The 23712-nt window shown below is 41.5% G+C and overlaps 1 protein-coding gene across 1 annotated transcript in view; it reads left to right on the top strand.

Moving 5' to 3' along the window:
* Positions 1-23712, top strand: part of LOC138597199 (ryanodine receptor 1-like) — a 46025-nt gene that overhangs the window by 19889 nt on the left and 2424 nt on the right. The window contains 43 exon segments of the mRNA XM_069668770.1: positions 17-106; positions 200-340; positions 421-498; positions 576-651; positions 737-860; positions 994-1109; positions 1219-1286; positions 1389-1510; positions 1648-1697; positions 1880-1940; positions 2034-2160; positions 2255-2366; positions 2467-2548; positions 2634-2764; positions 2845-3165; positions 3254-3494; positions 3618-3705; positions 3793-3885; positions 6824-6994; positions 7119-7178; positions 7294-7428; positions 7919-8031; positions 8125-8221; positions 8304-8413; positions 8516-8567; positions 8670-8741; positions 11463-11562; positions 11671-11750; positions 11830-11906; positions 11991-12064; positions 14802-14882; positions 14974-15062; positions 15389-15517; positions 15596-15700; positions 20181-20262; positions 20351-21672; positions 21881-21960; positions 22294-22453; positions 22557-22643; positions 22788-23060; positions 23152-23282; positions 23386-23428; positions 23510-23643. Coding sequence (XP_069524871.1) covers positions 17-106; positions 200-340; positions 421-498; positions 576-651; positions 737-860; positions 994-1109; positions 1219-1286; positions 1389-1510; positions 1648-1697; positions 1880-1940; positions 2034-2160; positions 2255-2366; positions 2467-2548; positions 2634-2764; positions 2845-3165; positions 3254-3494; positions 3618-3705; positions 3793-3885; positions 6824-6994; positions 7119-7178; positions 7294-7428; positions 7919-8031; positions 8125-8221; positions 8304-8413; positions 8516-8567; positions 8670-8741; positions 11463-11562; positions 11671-11750; positions 11830-11906; positions 11991-12064; positions 14802-14882; positions 14974-15062; positions 15389-15517; positions 15596-15700; positions 20181-20262; positions 20351-21672; positions 21881-21960; positions 22294-22453; positions 22557-22643; positions 22788-23060; positions 23152-23282; positions 23386-23428; positions 23510-23643 — 5978 coding nt within the window.

The raw sequence follows: 23712 nt of genomic DNA, 5'->3' as shown, positions 1-23712 counted from the left end.
TTCCTTTATCTTTCAGATCCAGAATAACTGGTCGTATGGCGAGGTGCTGGATGAAAACGCAAAAACTCATCCCATGCTCAGACCTTACAAAACCTTCTCAGAGAAGGTGGGTTCACACTCACATCGTACATTGACTCTCCTTGTACCTTTTACTTCATCTGCATCTGGCTTGAATTCACATCAACTTTTCCTCCGGCAGGACAAAGAGATCTACCGTTGGCCAATCAAAGAGTCAGTCAAAGCCATGCTTGCATGGGAGTGGACTATGGATAAAGCTAGAGAGGAAGAGGAGACAGAGAAGAAGAAGGCAGCATCACGGAAAATCTCACAGACTGCTCAGGTAAAGAGAAAGCTAATGGATGTGCACAAACTTTATAATGTAATCACAGCAAACATAATGATAATTCTCTTTGTTTCTAGGCAACCTATGACCCAAGCCATGGCTACAGTCCACAACCCATTGAAATCACACACATGGCTCTTTCAAGGGACTTGCAGGTATGGATACAACTGTTTACACGCTCTATGCTATAATCTTAGCATCTGAACTAAACTCGTGCTTTATATCTTCACAGTCAATGGCAGAGCAACTGGCAGAAAACTACCACAACACCTGGGGACGGAAGAAAAAGTTAGAGCTGCAGTCCAAGGGTGAGATGTTTTTTCTTAACCATACATGTGGAAAATGAGAGGTTTGGCTTTTTCAAGTATCCTTCAAGAATTTTGATTTGTGCAGGAGGTGGAACACATCCTCTGCTGGTGCCCTACGACACTCTGACAGCAAAAGAGAAGGCACGAGACAGAGAGAAGGCGCACGAGCTGCTCAAGTTCCTGCAGCTGAATGGATATGCTGTCACAAGGTAGCGATCTCTGCCCTGGCATGCGGTGTCCTCAGATCGCCTGCCTGTTCAAACGACAGTATCTCAACATTACTCATGAGAGGAACATTTCATTAATTTCTAGTATAAAGCTTTAAACTGTGTTTCACTTCAGGGGCCTGAAAGACATGGAGTCCGACATCTCATCCATCGAAAAGAGATTTGCTTACGGTTTCCTGCAGAAGATTTTGAAATGGATGGAAATTGCTCAGGAGTTCATCGCTCATCTTGGTACTGTGGGGCATCAGCGAAGAACAGATACTTAAACATTGTATTAGAAAAGATTAAATACGTGAATATGTTATTGCAATGCTATCATATTTTGGTGTGTATTTCACAGAGGCTGTGGTAAGCAGTGGACGAGTGGAAAAGTCTCCTCACGAGCAAGAAATCAAGTTCTTTGCCAAGGTGAGTCTTTTTAGTGTCCTAATTTTAAAGGCAGTGCTTGTCCTCATAGTTGTTCTAAGGGTGAAAATCTATCTATCTCTCTTTGAAAACTTTCCCTCTCAGATCTTGATGCCTCTGATCAACCAGTATTTCAAAAACCACTGCCTCTACTTCTTGTCGACTCCTGCAAAAGTTCTGGGTAGCGGCGGGCATTCTTCCAATAAGGAGAAGGAGATGATTGCGAGGTGATCTTTCTCTTCTGTAGATAAAAACGCAGATGTTTTGTTTTGTATAATTTCCATGTATCACTCTTACCTTTTTATCAACATTTCCTTTCTCCTGCCCTTTCTTTTCCTTCCCTTTCTTTTCCTTTTCATCATAGTATCTTCTGTAAAATGTCCGCTCTGGTGAGACACAGAGTTTCTCTCTTTGGTAAGCTGTCTGTCTCTCAACGTCATCTTCCTGAATCTTTCACTCTTTCCTGTGTTTCTCGTGCATACATGTGGCTGTAATGTATATTTTAGATTGCAGCTGCTCTTGTTTGATATGCCGCATGTGGTGATCTGAATTGCCTAATAAACGTCATAACAGCAGAACTGTATTTTTATGCACAGGGACGGATGCTTCAGCAATTGTTAACTGTCTTCACATTTTGGCGCGATCGTTGGATGCAAGGTTTAGTACTTTCTAATTAATGAATTGCACAACATCATTATACTTGATTTGCTTTATGTTTGTTTTAATTATATTCTTTCTAAATCGCTTTAGGACGGTAATGAAGTCAGGGCCTGAGATTGTCAAAGCAGGGCTGCGGTCATTCTTTGAGAGTGCTGCTGATGATATAGAAAAGATGGTAGAGAACCTGAAACTGGGCAAGGTATCCAAAGGCAATCAGGTAATAGAAGCAGGCTCATATCAGCATCACTCATTGTTACAAAAAGAAAACTGGACTTTAAGTTTTGATGATGAGCTGTACCTCTCCTTTGAAGCAAGTGAAAGGCGTGTCCCAGAACATTAACTACACAACCATTGCCCTGCTCCCGGTGCTCACCTCCCTGTTTGATCACATCGCTCAGCACCAGTTTGGAGATGACGTCATGTGTAAGTGCTTCCACGTCAGTTCTGCTTCTGATTATTAACTGTGTTAGTTTATGAATCCTTCCTGACACTTCTGCACCTTTTCATTATTGCTTATATACAGTGGATGATCTACAGATGTCGTGCTACCGCATCATGTGCAGCATCTACTCCTTAGGGACTGTCAAGAATCCACATGTGGAGAGGTAACTCATCTATATCTGCATGAAGTACATTCTCTCTTGTATTTAGTAAATACTTGAGAGCGTTTTATGTCCTATACTTTAACAGACAGAGGCCGGCTCTTGGAGAGTGTTTGGCTCACCTCGCAGCAGCGATGCCCGTGGCCTACTTAGAGCCACATCTCAATGAGTACAACGCTTTCTCTGTCTACACCACAAAGACACCAAGAGAGAGAGCCAGTGAGTGCCTTACTCTTTCCTCAGGTTATTTTTCTGTCTCTTCTTGTTTCTGATTTTTTCTTCTCATGTGAATCCCAAAGTCTTGGGTCTTCCCAATGAGGTCCAGGAGTTATGTCCAGATATCCCAGAGCTGGATACTCTCCTGAAGGAGATTGGAGAGCTGGCGGAGTCAGGAGCTCGTTATACTGAGATGCCTCACGTCATTGAAATCACTTTGCCCATGCTGTGTAACTACCTGCCTCGCTGGTGGGAGAGAGGGCCTGAGAACTTCCCTGAGATGGAGAGTCAGATCTGCACCGACGTCACATCAGAACACCTCAATCAGCTGCTGGGCAGCATCATGAAAATTGTAGTCAACAACTTGGGTATCGATGAGGCCTCTTGGATGAAGAGGTTGGCCGGTAAGCACTGTCTTAACATCCCTTAATGTGTCCGCATGTAAGCGAATCTTTCTACAAACGAAATGACACCATTTGGTTTCTCTCCTAGTGTTTTCACAGCCCATTGTGAGCAGAGCAAAGCAGGAAATGCTCAAGTCCCACTTCATCCCAACGATGGAGAAACTGAAGAAGCGCACCTCAAAGGTGGTCGCTGAGGAGGACCATCTGCGGATGGAGGGCAAATCAGAGGGAGATGAGGAAGACGGCACGATACGTGACGAGTTTGCTGTCCTCTGCAGAGACTTGTACGCCCTCTACCCTCTACTTATTCGCTATGTGGACAACAACAGGTACAATAAAGTTGCGTGGTACTCGAAGAACTGAAACATAATATACTTATCTTGAAATATGTTGTGCTTTAGTCAGACTTATTGAGACTGTGCGCAGCCTTTAAGTGCGTTGTCCCGCTACAGGGCGAGATGGCTGACATGCCCAGACCCGGATGCTGAAGAGCTCTTCCGTATGGTCGGAGAAGTCTTTATTTTCTGGTCCAAGTCTCATGTGAGTATCTTCACCCGGCCTTTGAACGCAGCCATTCGGAGCAGCTCACATCCTTCACTGTATATTTTACGTTTGTCTCTGTTGTAGAACTTCAAGCGAGAGGAACAGAACTTTGTGGTGATGAATGAGATCAATAACATGTCATTCCTCACCGCTGACAGCAAGAGCAAGATGAGTAAGGTGAGTTAACAAGGGGCAGAGCCGGTGCCGCAGCGGGGCTGGTTTATAGCGGCAGATCTCAAATCGGGCAAATGATTCATCACTGTGTTTCTTTTCTTGTTTCCTCCTTTTATATTATGGTTTAAGATTTTGGGACTTACAAACCCTTTTGGCCAGTTATAAAAGTCCATTAATTTAACTCCCAACGATGGCTTTAGGAATTTCGATAACACTGATAATCCAACAAAGCAATCTTAAACAGAAAGGCACTTATGCGCCATCTTTACCAGGCACAGGCTGATCAGTGCCAAAGCTTTTGGTCCTTTACATTTTTATTACTCTATTTTACTGGGCTTGGTTAAACGTAGTGAAATTTTAACTTTTGGAAGTTTGATTTTAATTCGCAACACTGAGAACACGAGCCGTCTTGTTAACGATATTCTCTCTCTGGCTGTCCCTTGTCCTCTTCTTTTGGGTTGCGGCTGGGTTTCCAGGGCGGGGACTCAGAGGTTAGACTTTGTTCCTGCACGACCGCTGTGCTGACCGCATGGCACCTCACTTTGGGGGAGCTTTTCATCAACCTCTCCAGCACACTGGCACATCTGATCCACAAACACTCCTAACACACGAGTACACTTATTGGCTCATGAACACAGACATACACAAAGATGTTCACATTCCATTCAGAGAGACACGACCCAAGTCAGCTAATTCAGAGTCAGTGTCAAATGCTATTTCTGTACGTGCAGCTGTGTCTGCTAAGTCATAAATACGTTGCAGTCTGCAATGAGTGGAACAAAACTCAGTTGAGAATTTGTTAATGCTATTAATACAGAGTTATTTATATTAATAGGATTTGAAAATCCGAGTCAGAAGTTTCTTCAAAGGAGGAACAGATGGAGTTCGGATCCACTTACATTAGCACAAAACTGCTGATCTCCATACACTTTGTGTTATGCACATTATATACGAGTACAATCTATAATGAATATGCACTACAGAGAGACACACATTATTCTCATGAAGGATCACTGGACAAAAGGGCAGGCCCCGTCTGCGGGCCAAACCCAGTCCTGCCAGTGTGTGTGGGGGGGAGTCTGGAGGCGCTTGATGAAAGTACTCAGCTGTAGAGTTGGGCTCATGGCACTGGGCTCTACACCGAGCCCGAGGTGGCAGTGAGAGCACAGTGCCATCATCCTGTCACTGAGTTTGCTCTTTTTTGATCATAGTTGAGGTGGAGTCTTCTAGTATGTCTTTTGTTTCTTTCTGTCAAAGGATGGTTGACCTGTAGCCTTTGTAATGCAGCTTTGTGCCACTAGGGGATGATGTTAGTCTTCTCTGTGCTCTTTCTTCTCTCCTCCCTGGAAATGCCATGGTACATCATGGTTTAGTTTCCTGTACACTCCTTAGTATCCACACTAACACATGCCTTGATGCTTAACATCATTGAAGCAGATTTCTTGAAACATGTGTTGAGTTCCCTCTTTAGAATGGCTCAAGATGACCATGAACCACCTAACCAACACATTAATTCACTGTTGTTATCTAAAATATTCCCAAAATGCTTTGCACCCTGTTTTCTCTGAACTAGTCTCCCGTAACAGACATGCATCTGGTGCTGAATTGAAGCAGACGTAGGAGCTGATGCATCAGTTAGTACATTGCACATTAATAGGGTTTGTTATTTAGCTAGGATGAATGGCATAGACACCCCAGCAAAGACTGGTAAGCAGTTAGAGAGCCTGTAAACAGCCTCCTCTGTTTGTTTTTATATTTCAGCATTAATGCATTTACTGACTTTGTCTGGTTTTAGGATTAATGAACACCTACATGTAAAATGTACATTATTTACACAAGGCAAGCTGAAGGTTTACACTCTTAAACAGCTGTAAACAACACTGTTGTTTCTTACCTTGGATTCTGCATCATCAATACCATCGCAAAGTCCCTATGTTACGTTTACTTATTTTCAAATACTATGTGACCTTTTCCTAGAGCATGCATGTAATAGACTTAACATTCACATTGCATAATGTATATATATATATATATTAGAAACTCTCAAATATATTTGCACATTTTGGAGGACTCCAGAAAGAGCAGCGAACAGAAGGACTGAGCACTGAAACAGAGCAGGAGCTCAGGAGGCGAGCACGGGAGCGTATCCCATAGACAAGTTGTTCCACAGTAGCTGTGTGATTTTAACAGCCTGCTACTAATAGTTCTAACTCTAATGTGGAGAGTTATGGTCTTTAACTTCATCTAATACTTTAATATTTCACCAAAGGCTGCAGTTAAAAACATTAAATTAGAGGAAACGCTATCAGCTATGTATCCTGTTGGTGGAATGGATTGTCAATTGAATGATTTTTTTTTATGTTGCACGTTTTGAAAATGCAATTTCACTGATTTACTTTCTTATCAGACCCATTTCCTGCAGCTTCCCTTTCCCAGAGCCAGCTATATTCCCACTCCGCCCACACATTTCACTATACCCTCTACTCACCAGTCTGAGCTCAGAGAGACATTGATGCTTGTACACAGTCAGATGTAGGTGTTTTGTGTTCACATTGTTGAAAGGAAGATTTTCAGAAAGAATCCCCCATTGAATATAGCCTGGTTTTTCTACATGGAACCTGCAGCGCTGTAGATCAATAATTAGTAATTAAAAGATCAGTCAGGTTTGTCATGAATTTGTCAATACTCATTTTAGGTGTATATTTACATTGAGTGATGAACAGTAGGCATAGAATCAGTTGCATTTTTGCTCTTGTTGTGTGGTCATTCCTAGCATTACATGATTTAGAAGGCATTTGTTACCAATAAGGGCTTGTATGGATGACAGCCTGGCATGGACGCAGGGCTGTTGATACAAAGCAGCGGTGAACTGTGGTGTCAAACCGTTTGGCATTTTACGAGATGCTGGGAATTCTTTTTGGTTTTCTGTCCCTTTTCTTAGGGTGGAGGCTCAGATGCCGAACGCACCAAGAAGAAGAAACGGGGAGACCGTTACTCTGTGCAGACGTCTCTTATCGTGGCTGCCCTGAAAAAGATGCTCCCTATAGGCCTCAACATGTGCTCTCCGGCTGATCAGGAGCTCATCAACTTGGCAAAGATCCGATACTCTTTGGTATTTTATTACTTTTTATGGACTTGATTCTGGTTCACAGCTGTTGTCCTATTTGTACCACACTGTAAAATTGTAACCATATTGAATAAGGGTGGACAATGGTTCATAAATGTTCACTTTACAGAGGGACACTGATGAAGAAGTAAGAGAGTTCCTGCAGAACAACCTTCATCTTCAGGGCAAGGTATAATTCCCGGACTGACACTGTCCATTAGTATTGTTTATACTTCAGGTTTGGAGTTTAGATTACCAGTCACATTAGATTTTTGAAAAGATCAGTATCCCTGTGTTCCGGAAAGGTGGACAACCCGTCCATGCGCTGGCAGATGGCTCTGTACAAGGAGACGGCGGGGAAGGCTGAAGATGCTGACGCTCCAGTGAAAGTTGTCAAGAGAGTGCAGGAGGTTTCTGCCGTCCTCTACCACCTCGAAATGGTGAGTGGACGGTCACAGCTGTGGCAGACACATACGAAGATTGCACTTAGCCTACATATTATTTGAATTAGATAGGAACCTTGTTCTTTTATGTGTAGGTGACATTATTCTGGAGTTTGGAAGGAGAGCAATATGTGTCAGACGTGCTGAATGATCAATAATATTATGCTGTTTTACAAGCACACTGACAGCAATTGCGTTCTACAAATGTTCTCAGAGAAACCTGAGTGATTATTCCAGAATGAAACCATCCACAAATCAGCAGTTAACATTAGCGAAGGATAACTGCAAGCTGTTATCATATGTGTTGTTAATTTACAGCTTTAAAAAACATGATTTATTACGCCAGTGCTCAACATGCTGGAGAGAAAGCAGTGAAGACTTAGCCACTATGACTTAGTAACTATGATCTGATTTTCCTGCTGTACATAAAAGGTTACCATAGGAACTCTTTTAGCCGAATTGCCGATGTTTACCTCCTCTGGTATAGACGGAGCACCCATTCAAATCCAAGAAGATGGTGTGGCACAAACTGCTGTCAAAGCAGAGACGCAGGGCCGTGGTCGCTTGTTTCAGGATGACGCCACTGTACAACATTCCAAGGTGAGAAACCTGTCGACACTGACGCGTTTGGGATTTTCACAAAATAAGTGCGGCAGATTTATATTTTCTTTCCTTTTGTTTTGTGCGTTTCAGGCACAGAGCTTCAAACATGTTCCTGGAGGGATACAAACGCAACTGGCTTCACACTGAGGGTTACTCATTTGAAGACAGGATGATAGATGACTTATCTGTGAGTGTGATCTCACATTTATAGCATCTGGAATAGTTTTTTCTGCACTATCACTCACTCTTCTTCTCTGTGAATATTCCAGAAAGCAATGGAGCAAGAGGAAGGAGATGAAGAGGAGGAGAAGGAAACCAAGCCGGATCCCCTCCACCAGCTCATTCTGCATTTTAGTCGTACAGCTCTGACAGAAAAGAGGTTAGAAAGGTCGTCGGAGACGCTTAAATATAGACATGTAGTTTGAACACAGAGTCCTGTTGTTCCTAATCCACCAACTGTTTTCTCTTGTCACAATTTCAGTAAACTTGATACAGATCATCTTTATATGGCATATGCCGACATTATGGCAAAGGTGAGTGATTACAGAGAGTTGTCACTGTGGGTTGAGGTTTAAAATATGCATTATGTGATTAGAAACGCTCATACTTTTGTCCTTTCCTCTCTGTTTATTTAGAGTTGCCATTTAGAGGAAGAAGAAGGGGGAGAGGAAATGTTGGAAAATGCTGAGGATGAGATGTCCTTTGAGGTGCGACAGTCAGAACTGGTAATGGGCGGCCAGGGGCTGGGGACCAGGAACACAGTGGAGCGGTAGCTCTCAACGCATTGAGTGACCTCATCATCAGAACATTGCTTCACAACCACACCTCTCTCTCTGTCTCTCTGTCTTTGTTTTGTCTCATCACTTCTCTCTGTCTTGTCTGTGCTCTGTCTCTTCTGTCTGTATGTTGTGCTTCATTCATTGTGAGTCGCTTGATTTAGAAACATAAAGCTGCAATCCAGAGATGCATCGATAACTTCTTGTACCCAAATCTTTTAAATCCACACAACAATTTGAGACAAAGACTTAATTCTTCTCCAGTTTGGAGAAATTCTGCAATTATTTACCTGCTCGTCCTGTTTGTACTTTTCGGATCTCTGGATTGGGGTCTGGTTAGATTCAAATTAATGTAATTTAACATCAACATTAACAATAACAATGATAATATTCATCACACTAACTGTGATTCACCTTCCAAAGAAAGAACTTTACGAAGCTCAAGCAATAGGTAAGAAAAATGCAGCTTAAACGAAGCCGGCCAAACTGTCCATTCCTCTCACCTTTCTCCATGCAGCTCAGAGTATTGGAGCTGATTGGCCGAGCTTTTTATATTTTACGGCTTACCTTGAAGGGACAGACCGGCTGTGCAGGCCTTACTGCATTACTTGTGTCATGTTTATGAGTCTCACACACTCATTGATAAATCCGCTGCTGGTTGCACTCTGAAAGCAAAAGTACTCCAGTGACATTTTTGTTTGTGTGACAATTGAGCTTTTGTCAGCACATATTTACACTTTAAATCACTAAAATTATATTTGTAAGTTGAACTGTAAATTAAACTGGGGAGTTAGACACAGCCAAACACTGCTTATAAAGCATTTAGATGATATTGGGAAATTAAAGGCCAAAATTCTAATGAAAATATTGTGATTTAACAGAAACTCATTGACTAGTGATGTCATTCCTCCCAGTTTATATGGCTGTTCCATTTGTCCGTCTCTCTGTCTCTTTCTCCATCGCTCCATGTAATCCCACTCACCCTCATAACACCAGCTTTCATTAACTGAATGCTACTGATCAATGTTCCCTTCCCCCACTTACATAGCATACTGACAGACTACAGTGAAAGCCAGTGTAGAACATTTCAGGTTTAAATATGTACGCACACACATAGTCATAGTTTTAAATTCACGAACATCATACGGTGCATAGTTCATCATCAGACAGTCAGGGACTGCAGTGTAAGTTTGAGGTCCAACTGCACGACACATAGTGGGTAAAGCACGGCCAGGCATACGTGGGTGGGTGGGAGGGGGGTTGGGCATGGGAAGGGAGGGAGGGAGGGAGGCGGGTTGGGGGCTTGGGGTCTGTTTTAGTGTCAGGATGTGGGATGCTTCAAGTTGACTTGTGATGTGGCTGAGCAGAGGACTGTCCCTTTTTCCTCTGGATTCAGAGATATTCTCATGATGGTCATTTCCTGGCATTTCATTCCCAGCTGGGAAAACTATAATTAAAGAATTGTGCATGAGCTCTTGTAGAAAAGCTGTGTAGAGTCAGAGCAAAATGTTTCTTTTTTCTACTTAGCATGACTGTTTCAAACTATTTCCTCTGTGAAATGCCAAAGAAATATCTCTGATCCCGAGGGATTACAGCTCGCTCCAAAGAATCTTATTTGCAGCTCATGCTGCAATAAAGACACTTTGGGAAGCTATATGACTAAAATGCTAAGCCAATGGGGCCGTTTCCTGTAGTCTAACGCTTGCTCCAGCCAGCAAACGTGAAAAAGTAGTGTAACAACTCCAAGACTAATAAAGTCAGGTGACAGAATGTGTGCAAGAGTCAGACAGGTACTTTAAATGGAAAGTAACAACCCACAATGCAAATGCTTATAAAAAGACAACATTACTGTTGATAGAAAAAAAAATTAAAATCATCAATGAGTGTCAAAATTATTTTGTAAAACAACTGAAAAAAAAATGGCATGACACTTAATGTATTAATAGGTCATTCCTAGAACTTATAGGTCAGTAAAATAATAGGTATGTTCTCTTTAAAGTTGTAATCTCGAAGATCAGTTTCTTCTCTTTGGCGGCACCTATGGTGATAAACGGTAATTGCAGGAGCACACTTGCCAGATTTTCCTCGCTGATGGTCGCTTTCCTTTTCAGACTGTTTGCCTTCATCTGAGCGTCAAATTTGTTTCTTTTCCCTGGATTTTCACTTATTTTTGAAGTTGTATCTGTCGTCATCGATCTTTTCTTTTCAACCACTGCTGGGACATTTATTTACATGAAAATCTTCGAGATTATACCATTAAAGATAACTTCATGTATAGATGTGTTTATGCTACAGTTATGGACTATTTGAAAAACAATGGTAAGTTGATCATGCTAGTTAAGGTAAACAGTAAGGGACTTGAGTGAAAGGAGAGCGAATGTGAATTAAAATTGAGAATATAAATGGATAGAACGGACAACTTTTCGAATGAATATTTTACGTTTAAACACTTTGAAATGGTTGCTGCTTAGGAAGGACGTAAACACATACATTTCTGAATAGCTGGTGCAACCTGATCCTGGTGTATTTAAGACACAAGTCACTGAATATTTCATCAAACATCTGACTCGAAACAATCCCTTCTATCAATTTAAATTCTCTTTGTTCGACACATTCAGCAGCAGATTCTCACAATGTTTGTGTAAACCACAGGAAAAAGAAATGGAGAAACAAAGGCTCCTGTACCAGCAGTCCAGACTTCATAATCGTGGGGCTGCAGAGATGGTCCTGCAAATGATCAGTGCCTGCAAAGGTAATCTCTCTCTCTCTCTCTCTTTTTTTGTTGTGAAAAAAATTGTTCCTGAACGGTTATTCAGTTTCATTTGCCAAGTTAATAATCGCTTTGTCTTAATACATGTAGGTGAGACTGGCCCAATGGTGACAACAACCCTCAAGCTGGGTATCTCTATTCTTAATGGAGGAAACAATGAGGTTCAACAGGTATGTGATCGGAAAACAAATGATTGTGTCGTTTTGAATCTTGAATAATCCTTTTTATGGATGACCCCCTTTTTGTTAGAAAATGCTGGAGTACTTAAAGGATAAGAAGGATGTAGGCTTTTTTCTGAGTGTCCAGGCGTTGATGCAGACTTGCAGGTCAGTATGTAATCAATGAACACAATTCATTTTGAAGAAGTAAAGAGGCGATGAACATCCGGAAATGTGTTTATGTGTTTGCAGTGTCCTGGATCTGAACGCCTTTGAGAGGCAGAACAAGGCGGAGGGGCTGGGCATGGTTTCTGAGGAGGGCACCAGTAAGTCTCTATACTCAGCAATCAAAAGATAAACACAGCCTTTGTTTGATATTATCATGTCATGGATGATCTGTGTGGTAAGAGGGCACCGATTACATTGTTAAATACTCTATACAATAATGTACACAGACCACCAGGGATGAGCCAAAGGAGGGCACACATTTTGTATGAATTAGGAATCAAACATATTTACTGCTATGTTTACCACGACAACAAAGAAACACTCCAAGTCTGTAGAACTATTTGCGGACACAGTTCCACCACGCAAAAACAAGTGAGTACCAAATGTTGCGATGATTCATTGTACCACAGGGCAGCACTATAATTAGCAGAGTACAACCCTAAAAAACAGTTTAAGCAGATGTTCTTATTTAATTTTATAGCTTGTTTTTGTGTAGCAGTACGACATTTGGTGACAGAGCATTGGTAAAAAAGTCAACATGTGAAGTCTGACTGAAGAAATGGCTGTTCAAGTGTTGTTTTTGTGACTGACTGTAAATGAGGTATTTGACTCATCACCATTAACATAAAAATAATCAAAATGAGATATGAATTAATAGATACATTTAAGACGCTCTGAGCATCTATTCATTCATCTTCGATGTGTGACATTCACAGTACAAACTTGGATCTACGTGAATGATAAGTCTCCTAACATGAAACATTATTAACACTCTGATAACTGTTGAAGGATTACATTAAAGTGTTCTGTCTCAGTATGTCTCCTAGTTTGACCTGTTGATCCGGTTTCACCGACTCTTTTCATGTGAAATTCTACCTGAATGAATTTGCCATGGAATGTTGTTAATCTCCCCCTCCTCATCTCTTAGTCCTCTACTGTTGTCAACACACTGATCCTCTCTCCCTTCCCCACGATCACTGCAACCTCTCCCTTGTCCCTCCTTTCATGGTCCTCAGACTTGAACCTAGGACGGGGTAAATCATGTTTCTCTCCATCTGTCCATCTTTCTCTTCGCTGTCCCTCTCGCTCCATCACTTCTTTTTCTAACATTGACAGCTAAGAGAGGATTGGATGCCTCTGTCCATCTCGTCATGTCAATAACTTGTGCCCCTCCCTACATTTCATTTCAAAAGGCTAAAATGTGCTAAAAAAAATACGTATTAAACTGTGGGTGAAACCTTTATGAAAATACTGATGGAGCTCTTGCCTTCACACATTTTCAGTCACATCATCTACAGAAAGACATTGTTGTACCTGCAGCCAACATACATATAAAATTAAACACTTTAATTGCACATCCAAGTGCAAGTCTGTCATTAGCTAAGGACTGAACCGCCCCTTCTCAGATATACCACATAGTGCTCTAGATTAGGGATAGACCGATTATCGGTGCCGATATGCGCCATTTTGACACATATCGGCATCTGCCTTTTTTTTTAATCCGACGGCCATCAATTTAAAACTGGGTTATTTAGGCTCTGAAGCAGCCGCGCCTCTCTGTCTGCAGTCACTACTCTGTCTCCAGCATTGTCCCACCCACAACACTGACTGGTTACACGCAGAGCCATGGCACGGGTAACAGCCAATCAGCAGTGAAAGCTGTGCAATGCAGAGTGCTCACACACACACGGCGGAGAGGAGAAAAAGTTCATTTCTTTGCAAATTTTATTTAACTTTGTTTTATTTACTTTATAAAACTTCAGGAAGTTATTTATTTATTTATTTAAATTTTCAGTTACCTTTATAAGAGATGCTGCTGACCCTGGGAACTCCCTGCGCTTTTTGTTTGTTTGTTTAATAAACATATGCTTAAAGGTATTTAAACAAAGTTAAGTGTCGGAGTTTGTATAATTCAAAACTTTGACGCCAATATTTTCACTTTTACTGCAAATGAATATCGGCTCCAAATATCGGTTATCGGCCTCCTTGACTACTAATAATCGGTATCAGTATCGGCCCTGAAAAAACCAATCAGTCTATCTCTACTCTAGATTCCCTTAAACACTTTGATGGACAAAGCCCCAACCTCTCGCTCATTTAACTCCGCTGCATTACAGCTAAGACTTTGAGCGCTGCATGATTCTGTGTCTGTGTGTGTATTCTTACGGCCATTGTTGGACTGGGATTTTTAAAAGGCAACAAAGAAATAAAGTAATATTACATATATACATTTAAAATGGTGCTGTGATTTTATACATGGAATGATGCACACTTTAAAATCCGTATTGTCCCCTCTCTAGGCTACTGTTAGTGTTATTCCATATTAAATATAAATGTAAGATATGTACAGGTTAACTGCAACGCTTTAACGTCAATGCTGTCTCTCTATCTGTACAACAGCGTCTGCTTATATTATACGTGTTGTTAATGTGGCTGATCTGTGTCTTTGTTTCAATGCTACCTGTTTAAATGTTAACTGTTAGCATGTTGTGCTGATGCCTCCTTTATGTTGTTTGTTTTTATTATATGTTGGACCATCGTCAGCCCACAGTCATTTGTGTTTCTATTAATATTATTTATACAATTCAATGAGACTCATTCTTTAATTTTTTTAAAAGAAAAAAGGCTCAAAGGTCGAAGTTGGTAGTTGCAGTGTCTGCTAGTAGAGAACATTAAGAGAGAGATGGTGAGCTGGCTCTTTAGCCACACATTGCTTATACTCAGAGATCTGTTTCACAAGTCAACAGTGAGACTCTTTACCGTTGCATTTAGTCTGATCACTGTCTGATTTTAGGACGTCATTTAACGCTTTGCTTCATTTCTTCTTTTCTTCAGATGAAAAAGTGATGGCAGACGACGAGTTCACCTGTGACCTGTTCCGTTTCTTGCAGCTGCTTTGCGAGGGTCACAATAACGGTGAGAATGACTTTAAAAAATACAGTAAATCAAATTCAAACCAGGTAACAAATTTAAGTAAAGCAAACTCTGTCAAACATTTTCACCGCAGACTTTCAGAACTACTTGCGGACGCAGACGGGCAGCACGACGACCATCAACATCATCATCTGTACCGTCGATTACCTCCTCCGACTCCAGGTGCAACGTCGCTTAAAGATCATGCAGTTGATTAAGATTAAAAATACAATTTAAGAAGTTCACATTGGAGACTATATTGTAGAAGTAGAACAAGATGTGCATTTTAATGTGCAGCTGGTTGGTATCATGGATTTTGAGTGATTTCATAGTTCCCAAAGGCTTTTTACAAAGTAGCTCAAATAACCAAGAAAGTCAGATGGTCGGGACACTGTGAGTATTTTTGTGTAGCTTTTTGAGGAATTTATGGAACATTAATTGGACCCTTTGCACTTATGAAGATAAAAACATAACATGTACTTTAATTAACTTTCTTATTTTCTATCAAGGAGTCCATCAGTGATTTCTACTGGTATTACTCGGGCAAGGACGTCATCGATGAGCCAGGCAAAAAGAATTTCTCCAAAGCGATGACGGTGGCAAAACAGATTTTCAACAGTCTAACTGAGTATATTCAGGTACAATATCAACAACTGTGTCATTAACAGGAGCCCGATGCTCGTTTATTGTTTGTGTAACACAGTTTCTCCCTTCAGGGCCCGTGCACAGGCAACCAGCAGTCCCTGGCCCACAGCAGGCTGTGGGACGCTATTGTTGGGTTCCTTCACGTCTTTGCCCACATGATGATGAAGCTCGCCCAGGTATGCACATAAAACCCATCGTGTTTCTAAATGAAAAATAGTAAATATTTAGATAAAGATGCAAACTCAGTGCTGCTTGCATACGTAGACTGAACTCCCTGACCTCAAGTCTACACTTGTATAATCTAAATTGACCAAAAAAATCTGTTACACAACTTTGACATATTTTATTTTCTGTGACCATGAGGGCAATCAATCGTAATACATAAAAGGCACAATGATCTGCAGTGTTTCTGCAGTTGTGCATTGTTGTTCATTGATATTATTCTATTTAACTCTCCGTAGTAGTTGTCATGAGTCTCAATAGTCAGTCAACATAGCACTTCTTGTGCATTATCTTGGTGGAAGTCCATTAAATCACCTCATCATTGCTTCTTGATTGTCCCTGTGGAGGTTCAGCAGAGTTAACCTCTCCTGAGTACACAACATATAACAGTATAAACCATACGAAGGCTCCTTTACATGTGCATGGAAATAAACGATGCTGCCTCAGGCTTAATCCAACACATGCTTGTAAACTTTTGTTCAGAAGATGGCCAGTATACATCGCATAGAGAAAGCCTGAGTAATAATTGCAGTCGCTTTGTATTTCGTGATTCTACGAGTATTTGAACCGTTTACTTGTACCTCCAGTATCAGCTGGTTTCAAAGTGGTTCTTCACACTCGGCTTTATTCTGAGTAGACACCTTTTTCACAGGAAACACTCTGACGTGTCGCAGCAGGAAACACACGGGTGTAAATAATACAATTAATGATGGCTCAATTCCATTTAGCTGCTTCAGTTTCAGTGTCCTGGTGTTGTGCATGCTGGCTTATTGTCGCTGGGGCACTTGAGTAGAACTGAGTCATCATTAATGTGTGTTCCTACTATGACATGTGACATGAGTAAAGTAACAATCTCGAATATTTCAGTTTTTGTGCGCTTTGGCGCCGCCCACTCGCAATAGTCGGTAAATATGGGAGCACAAGTCTCAATTTAACCAGACTTCTACGGCTGGCTCCCTTTGTCATGGTTGTAACTTTTGATTTTCCTCACTTTTCTTTTTAGACTGTTTGCCTTCATCTGAGCGTCGATTTTGTTTCTTTTTCTTTGAAATTTTCAGTTGTTTTGAAGTTATTTTCTTTGTTTGTTCAGCCATAGTAGATTACTGTTTACTCACAACACTTACAGAGACCGGAGAAGCAGCCGCTTAGCTCCGCCTACCCTCTCTGGCAGACCAACCACTGCTGGGTGATGGAAAATGCGTCACTAACTGGGCGCCGCTTGTGATTTTTTCCGCGAATGTCGCACCAGACACCCAGTCTGTAATACCACTATATACTGCAAATGCAAAAGCTTTTATCAGTGGGCCATAGGCTCAGTCACCATTGTGTTACCTCATTCGGCGATAGATAGTGACTTAATAGACATTTATTTACATGAAAAAGTTCGAGATTGTTACTTTAACTTGTTTCCAGGCAGCTTTCTAAACTTTTCTGAAGAAATTATTTATATATAAAATGCCCTTAAATGATTAACTACTCATCAAACCAACTTTACCAGTAGTGTGGAACCACTTCAGACAATATGGTGCAGTCATATTGCTACAAATAAAAGGCTCAAATACTTTGAGGGCAATCACATGCCTTTTCCTCTCTGTCAGCGTAGTCATCCTGTCTGCAGCACATCTGAATCATAAGCATAGTGTTTTGCATGCATAACCCTTTAATCATCCATTCAAGTTAAGACCCCCGCCATACTTCGTCCCTCAGATCGAAGCTCAGCATAATGCCTAACACACATGATGCACCTAACACAAAATTACTTTCCCGTGCGCTGTCCTTCTTGACCTGATATTTCACAAGTGTCAGCTGTTCTGCTTTGCACCCATCAGATTCAGAATAGTATGGTCAGCCAGAGAACAGGGGAGAGTAAAGGAGTAAACTCTTATCATAGCACAATATGTAAAAGATGCATTTTATTAAGTCTACACCAGCCAAAGCTTTGTTTGACTGTCAGATGAAAGAAGGAAGAGTATTTGAAAATGTAACACTGTTTTTAACAACTGAATAATTCATGCATTATTCAAACTGTCTTCCACATGGTCAATGCAGGGTAAAGTATGTATCCATTTTATTTATCTATTGATGTGATATTGTGTTTACTAGTTTGTGATTTATTCAATGTTGGTTTCCTTTATCAGGTTGTTTTATACCCACCTGCTTTTGAAGATGAAATATGAACACTAACATGTCTTAACTAAGTGTTTGTTCAGTATACGTAGTATGAAAAACCAACTTTTGATTCATTAAAACAAGCGATTAAACAGAAATTAAGTAAAACACAAGCTGCCGTCAAAACTAAATGACGTACAAATGTAGAAAGACAATTATTCACTGAATGAGTTTTTCATTGTGACTTTTTATGCCACATTAACATCAAATAACCACGTAGGTGTAATTCATTTCAGTGCTGTCCAGCAGAGGACATTTTAAACCTGCCAGTATGCAAATGTAGAATACATTTTAATGTTTTTCCCCCCTTTTCTTTGTTTTCTAGTGGAATTATTTATTATTGTTTGAGGTGGCTTTTTAGGGAGAATAAAACTTCAGTTCAAACTTTTTTTTAAAAGAGTGATATTATGGACTGGTGTCTAAAAATCAATCAATCATCAATCAATCAAATTTTATTTGTATAGCGCCAAATCATAACCAGGATTATCTCGAGACACTTTATAGAAAGAGCAGGTCTAGACCGACTCTTTGTTAAGTTATTTAAAGAGAGGCCCAACATCAATCCACCATGAGTAGCACTTAGCAATTCGGCACATTGGCAAGGAAAAACTTCCTTTTAACAGGCAGAAACCTCGAGCAGAACCAGACTCATGTTGAACAGCCATCTGCCTCGACTGGATGGGCCGAAAATGGGATAGAAGGAGATGCAGGATAGAGACAGGCAAAGAGAGCAACAACAACATATGTTCTTGTTACCACAACAACATATGTCCTTGTTACATGAACAACAACAGACACATACTTATGGTTACAATGCCAATAATAGTGGTAGACTAGGGTGAAGATTGGCTAAATAAATAAATAAATAAATAAATTAGCGAGAGAAGCAGAGTAATGATAAAGGCTGAGGTAATCGTAATTGTAACAGTTGAGGACAAAAGAAGACAGAAAAAAAGAAAATCATGTATTTTCTAAGACCTGAACCTCAATTTACAGGTACACATTACCAGTAATTCCCAAAGCTCACCAGATTATGGAACAACTTTAGAGCAAACTTCAAATCACAATGCATACATCATTTAGGAAAACACAACAACAAGTTTACACCAGTTCAGTGAGCCTTTTCTCAGCTCTTGAGTAAAATCTTGAGGCACTTGAGGAATAATAAAATACCAATGTTGTTCTCGCTCGATCAGTGTAATCTAAACACAGAAGCAAGTGGGTATAAAACTTCCAGAGAGAAGGGCTGAATTTTAACCTCCACTGTTGGAGTATACACTTTAATATGGTATTATTTGCTGTTGGAATATACATCTTAATGTGACATCCAATTTGTGTGCACACGTTTAACAGGGGTAACGACTCTGTTGCCGTTTTCGCTCACTAACCATTAACCTGAATGAAGATGCTTTTGTTCCTGTTGTGTTGCTTTGTGGCTTCTGTGTTGCTTTGATTATAACTACTTTATATAACATGACTATATTTGTGTAGTATACATACGATATATATTGTATGCTTATATTTATCCATGTACTTCATGGAGTTCAATTCATCTTCCTATTGAAATTATTTTATGACTCATAGAAACTTTAGCATATTTAGGATTTTATAGTCTCTGTCTTGCTACAAGGCTTACTGCCCTTACGGGTTAAATAAAGTTGAGAGTGAACCTAAAGTAAAAGTAAATTTCCAAACAAAGTTGCTCTTTCTCTGAATGAAGGAATAATGAATTGAATAATGAATTAGCAAGTGATGAAGTGTTTACAATGAAAACTTTATTGTTGCACAGGTGGAGACAACAAGGTCGCTGATGGAACTTTAGTTGACGGGTTGTTTCGCAAAAGCTTCAGCTATGACATCTAATGCTCACTGTCATGAAGGATTAATCTCTTTACAGACAGGCACAGCTGACATTTAACTTTTCTGTTGAAATCAGGTTGTATGTAAAACTGGAGGAAATAGGTCATGTTAGTTTAGGTCTTCTCTTAACTGTTTTCAGCATGAGAGTTTGGCTTTTAACTCCTCTTTGCAGCACTCTGTTTATAGTGAATGTGAGTGTATGTAACATACAGTCTTTAAAATGCACACCTCCTGTTGTAACAAGTATTCAGGCTTCTTTATGTTTACATCATTTTGTGTGATAACTGTTGACACTTTTGTGTTTTCATCACCAATGACTTACATCTCTATGAAGCATTTTAACATCAGTCATTTACAATCTGTTGCCACCACTGTAAGTTCTTGTCCATGTTTTTACTGTCGCAGGACTCCAGCCAGATCGGGCTGCTGAAGGAGCTGCTTGACCTGCAGAAAGACATGGTTGTAATGTTGCTCTCACTGTTAGAGGGTAAAGGCGTTATTATCTGTCATTTACATTTCGCACTTGTCTTGTCCTTTTCCACCCTTTTGTTTAAATTTCACTCTATGTTGTTCAGGAAACGTGGTAAACGGCACAATTGCCCGCCAGATGGTGGACATGTTGGTTGAGTCCTCCAGCAACGTGGAGATGATCCTCAAGTTCTTTGACATGTTCCTCAAACTGAAAGACATCGTGGCGTCAGACGCTTTCCGGGATTACGTCACAGACCCTCGGGGGCTGATCTCCAAGAAGGACTTCCAGAAGGCCATGGACAGTCAGAAACAGTACTCCCCGTCAGAGATCCAGTTCCTTTTGTCCTGCTCAGAAGCGGATGAGAATGATATGATCCACTACGAGGAGTTCGCCAGTCGCTTCCAGGAACCTGCCAAAGACATCGGGTTCAACATCGCAGTGCTGCTCACCAACCTGTCCGAGCACGTCCCGCATGACACCAGGCTTAAGAACTTCCTTGAACAAGCAGAGAGCGTGCTGAACTACTTCCGCCCCTTCCTGGGCCGTATCGAAATAATGGGCGCCAGCAGAAAGATTGAGCGTATCTACTTTGAGATCAGTGAAGTGAACCGCAGACAGTGGGAGATGCCCCAGGTCAGAGAGTCCAAACGACAGTTCATCTTCGATGTCGTCAACGAGGGCGGCGAATCAGAGAAGATGGAAATGTTCGTCAACTTCTGCGAGGACACCATCTTTGAGATGAACATAGCCTCTCAAATCTCAGAGCAGGAGGAGGAGGAGAAGGGGGAAGAAGATGACGAAGGAGATGAGGGTGGAGCTGAGGGAGGACAGGGAGGGGGGGCAAATGGAGGAGGTGATGAGGACAGTAACGGGGAGGAAGGTCAGCCTGAATCCAGCTCGGCCTTTGTAGACTTCATAAACAGCATGTTAAGCTTCTTCAGCATCTTCACCTTCCGTAACCTGCGCAGACAATATCGCAGAGTGAGAAAGATGACCATCAAGGAGATCATTGTGGCTTTGTCCACGTTTTTCTGGACCATCCTGATGAGCATACTGCACTTCATTTACAATGTGTGCAAAGGCTTCTTTATGATCATCTGGCATACTCTGTTCGGAGGGGGCTTAGTGGAGGGGGCCAAAAATATCACGGTGACGGAGATTCTTGCGAGCATGCCGGATCCCACGCAGGATGATGTGCACGGAGACGGACCGGGGGAGCCGAGGGCAGGGGAAGAGCAAGACACTGGAGGGATAACGGACACTGGGGAGACGGGGAGTGGAGAGGAGGAAGAGGAGGATACTCAGGAAAAAGAGGGTGGGAGAGTGGCAGGTGTTGATGCTCCAGGTGGACTTGGAGACATGGGTATCGAGGCAACTGTTGAACCTCCAACACCTGAAGGAACTCCCATAACAAAGAGGAAAGTGGTGAGTTTTTGAATCCTTTGGCAGGTTGATAGCAGCTTATTTGCTACAAATCAATCTAGTTAAAACTACTCTGTTTATAGACAGACAAGTACAGAGAGAAAAAGAGGTCTTGTACATTATGTTTGTTCCACATAAAGGACAATACAACTGAATGAAATGGGAAGGCTAAAGTGTTGTTACTACGTGAGTCCTGTTTGTTTGGTTACAGCCACCAGAAGAGGCCGATGCAGCCAAACCCCCTGAACCTGTTCCTGTAGAGGAACCTCCCCCAGAGCCTGAGAAGGCGGAGTAAGAGACTTGTTCATTTTCTTGTCTACATTAATTTTCCCTTCACACATCTTCTCTCTGTCATGGTTCTCGATAACAGACCAGACTTTGTAGCCGAGGCTGTGTACTGTAGATAAGAATGTTTTACAGACAGCAACTTCCTGTGCCAACCACCAAACCACTGCTGCAGCAACACGTCTACCAGCATAAAAAGAACAGTACTGGGTCTCACTGTAGGGGAGGAGAGTCACATAATGGCAGATTCAAAGGGTTGCACATCTGCAGCAGTGACAGTACATCACGATCAGTTTATAATGTTGATGAAATTAAATAATAACCCTGTTTGTCTGTCAGCGTTGAAACTGGAGAGAAAGCCGAGAAAGATTCCCCGAGCAAGGAGGAAGCGCCGCCAGAAGAACCGAAGGTCGCTGCCAAAAAGAAAGAAAAGAAGCCCAAAAGGGAAGGAGGTTTCCAAATCTGGACTGAGCTGGAAACACAGAGGAATAAATTTATGGTGACAGATTTAGTAGTTTATGGTTCAGAATTGATTTGCTGGCATATTTTTATGTCTGTTTGCACTCACGAAATCACTCAGCAGGAAATTGTTCTTTTTGTAGAACTACCTCTCCAGAAACTTCTACAACCTGAGATTTTTGGCTCTGTTCCTCGCATTTGCCCTGAACTTCATCCTGCTGTTCTACAAGGTAAAAAGATTCACTTTCATGATCCGTATAAGTCTAAGTCTCTTTGTACTTAATTATGTCTGTTTACTAGACTCTCTGTGAGGTTCAGTCAAAGAAAGTCCAGCTGTACTTAGCTGTCTTGTCACATTTTTCCCTTCTGTTTAGGTGTCTGACACCCCGCCCGAGGGCGATGACATGGAAGGGTCTGGATTCTCGGAGGGAAGCGGCCTGTTTGAAGGCTCCGGGTTGTTTGAAGGCTCGGCTGAAGAAGCCGAGGGATCTGGAATGAATGAAGGAGGAGATGAAGACGAAGAAGACGTCCCGGTATACTTCTATTTAGAGGAGAGCACCGGCTACATGCAGCCCACACTGTCCTTCCTTGCCACCCTGCACACAGTCATCTCATTCATCTGTATTATTGGCTACAACTGCCTCAAGGTATGATGGAGACGCAGATAAAACAGCTGATTTCCTGTGAAATTTGACTTGCATGCCTCAGTTAAACAGTACTCGCAATTATTGTTGCCAGATTCCCTTGGTGATCTTTAAAAGGGAGAAAGAACTCGCAAGAAAGCTGGAGTTTGATGGCCTCTACATCACCGAGCAGCCTGAGGACGATGACATCAAGGGCCAGTGGGATCGGCTGGTCCTGAACACACCGTATGTAGAGAAAGGCTTCCTTTTAGTGTCATGTGTTCAGCACATGGAGACCAACAGGTTTACGTCATAATGTGATTAAGAAATGATATCCCCTTTTTCACAGCTCCTTCCCAAACAACTATTGGGATAAGTTTGTCAAACGAAAGGTGAGTTGTGTCACATTTCAGTGGTTTTAAAAATGGGCTCTGTAAAGCATGTCGATGTTTAACGCAATGTTTCTGGTCCAGGTGCTGGATAAATACGGAGACATTTATGGCAGAGAAAGAATCGCTGAACTCCTTGGTGTGGATTTGGCCTCCCTGGATGTGAGCCAGCAACATGAGAAGAAACAGGAGGAACCAGACAGCTCTGCGTTTGCATGGTTAAGTACATATTTGACCAACGAGGAAGCACAATTTGCATATTGGTCTTCTAAATGGTTTAAAACTGA

The sequence above is a fragment of the Semicossyphus pulcher genome, unplaced genomic scaffold, assembly GCF_022749685.1.
Source record: "Semicossyphus pulcher isolate SPU_LCO1_2020_fin unplaced genomic scaffold, fSemPul1.0.p SCAF_10, whole genome shotgun sequence".
Classification (NCBI taxonomy): domain Eukaryota; kingdom Metazoa; phylum Chordata; class Actinopteri; order Labriformes; family Labridae; genus Semicossyphus; species Semicossyphus pulcher.
The sequence above is the reverse complement of the archived record's forward strand: the minus strand, read 5'-3'. Positions and strand labels throughout refer to the sequence as shown.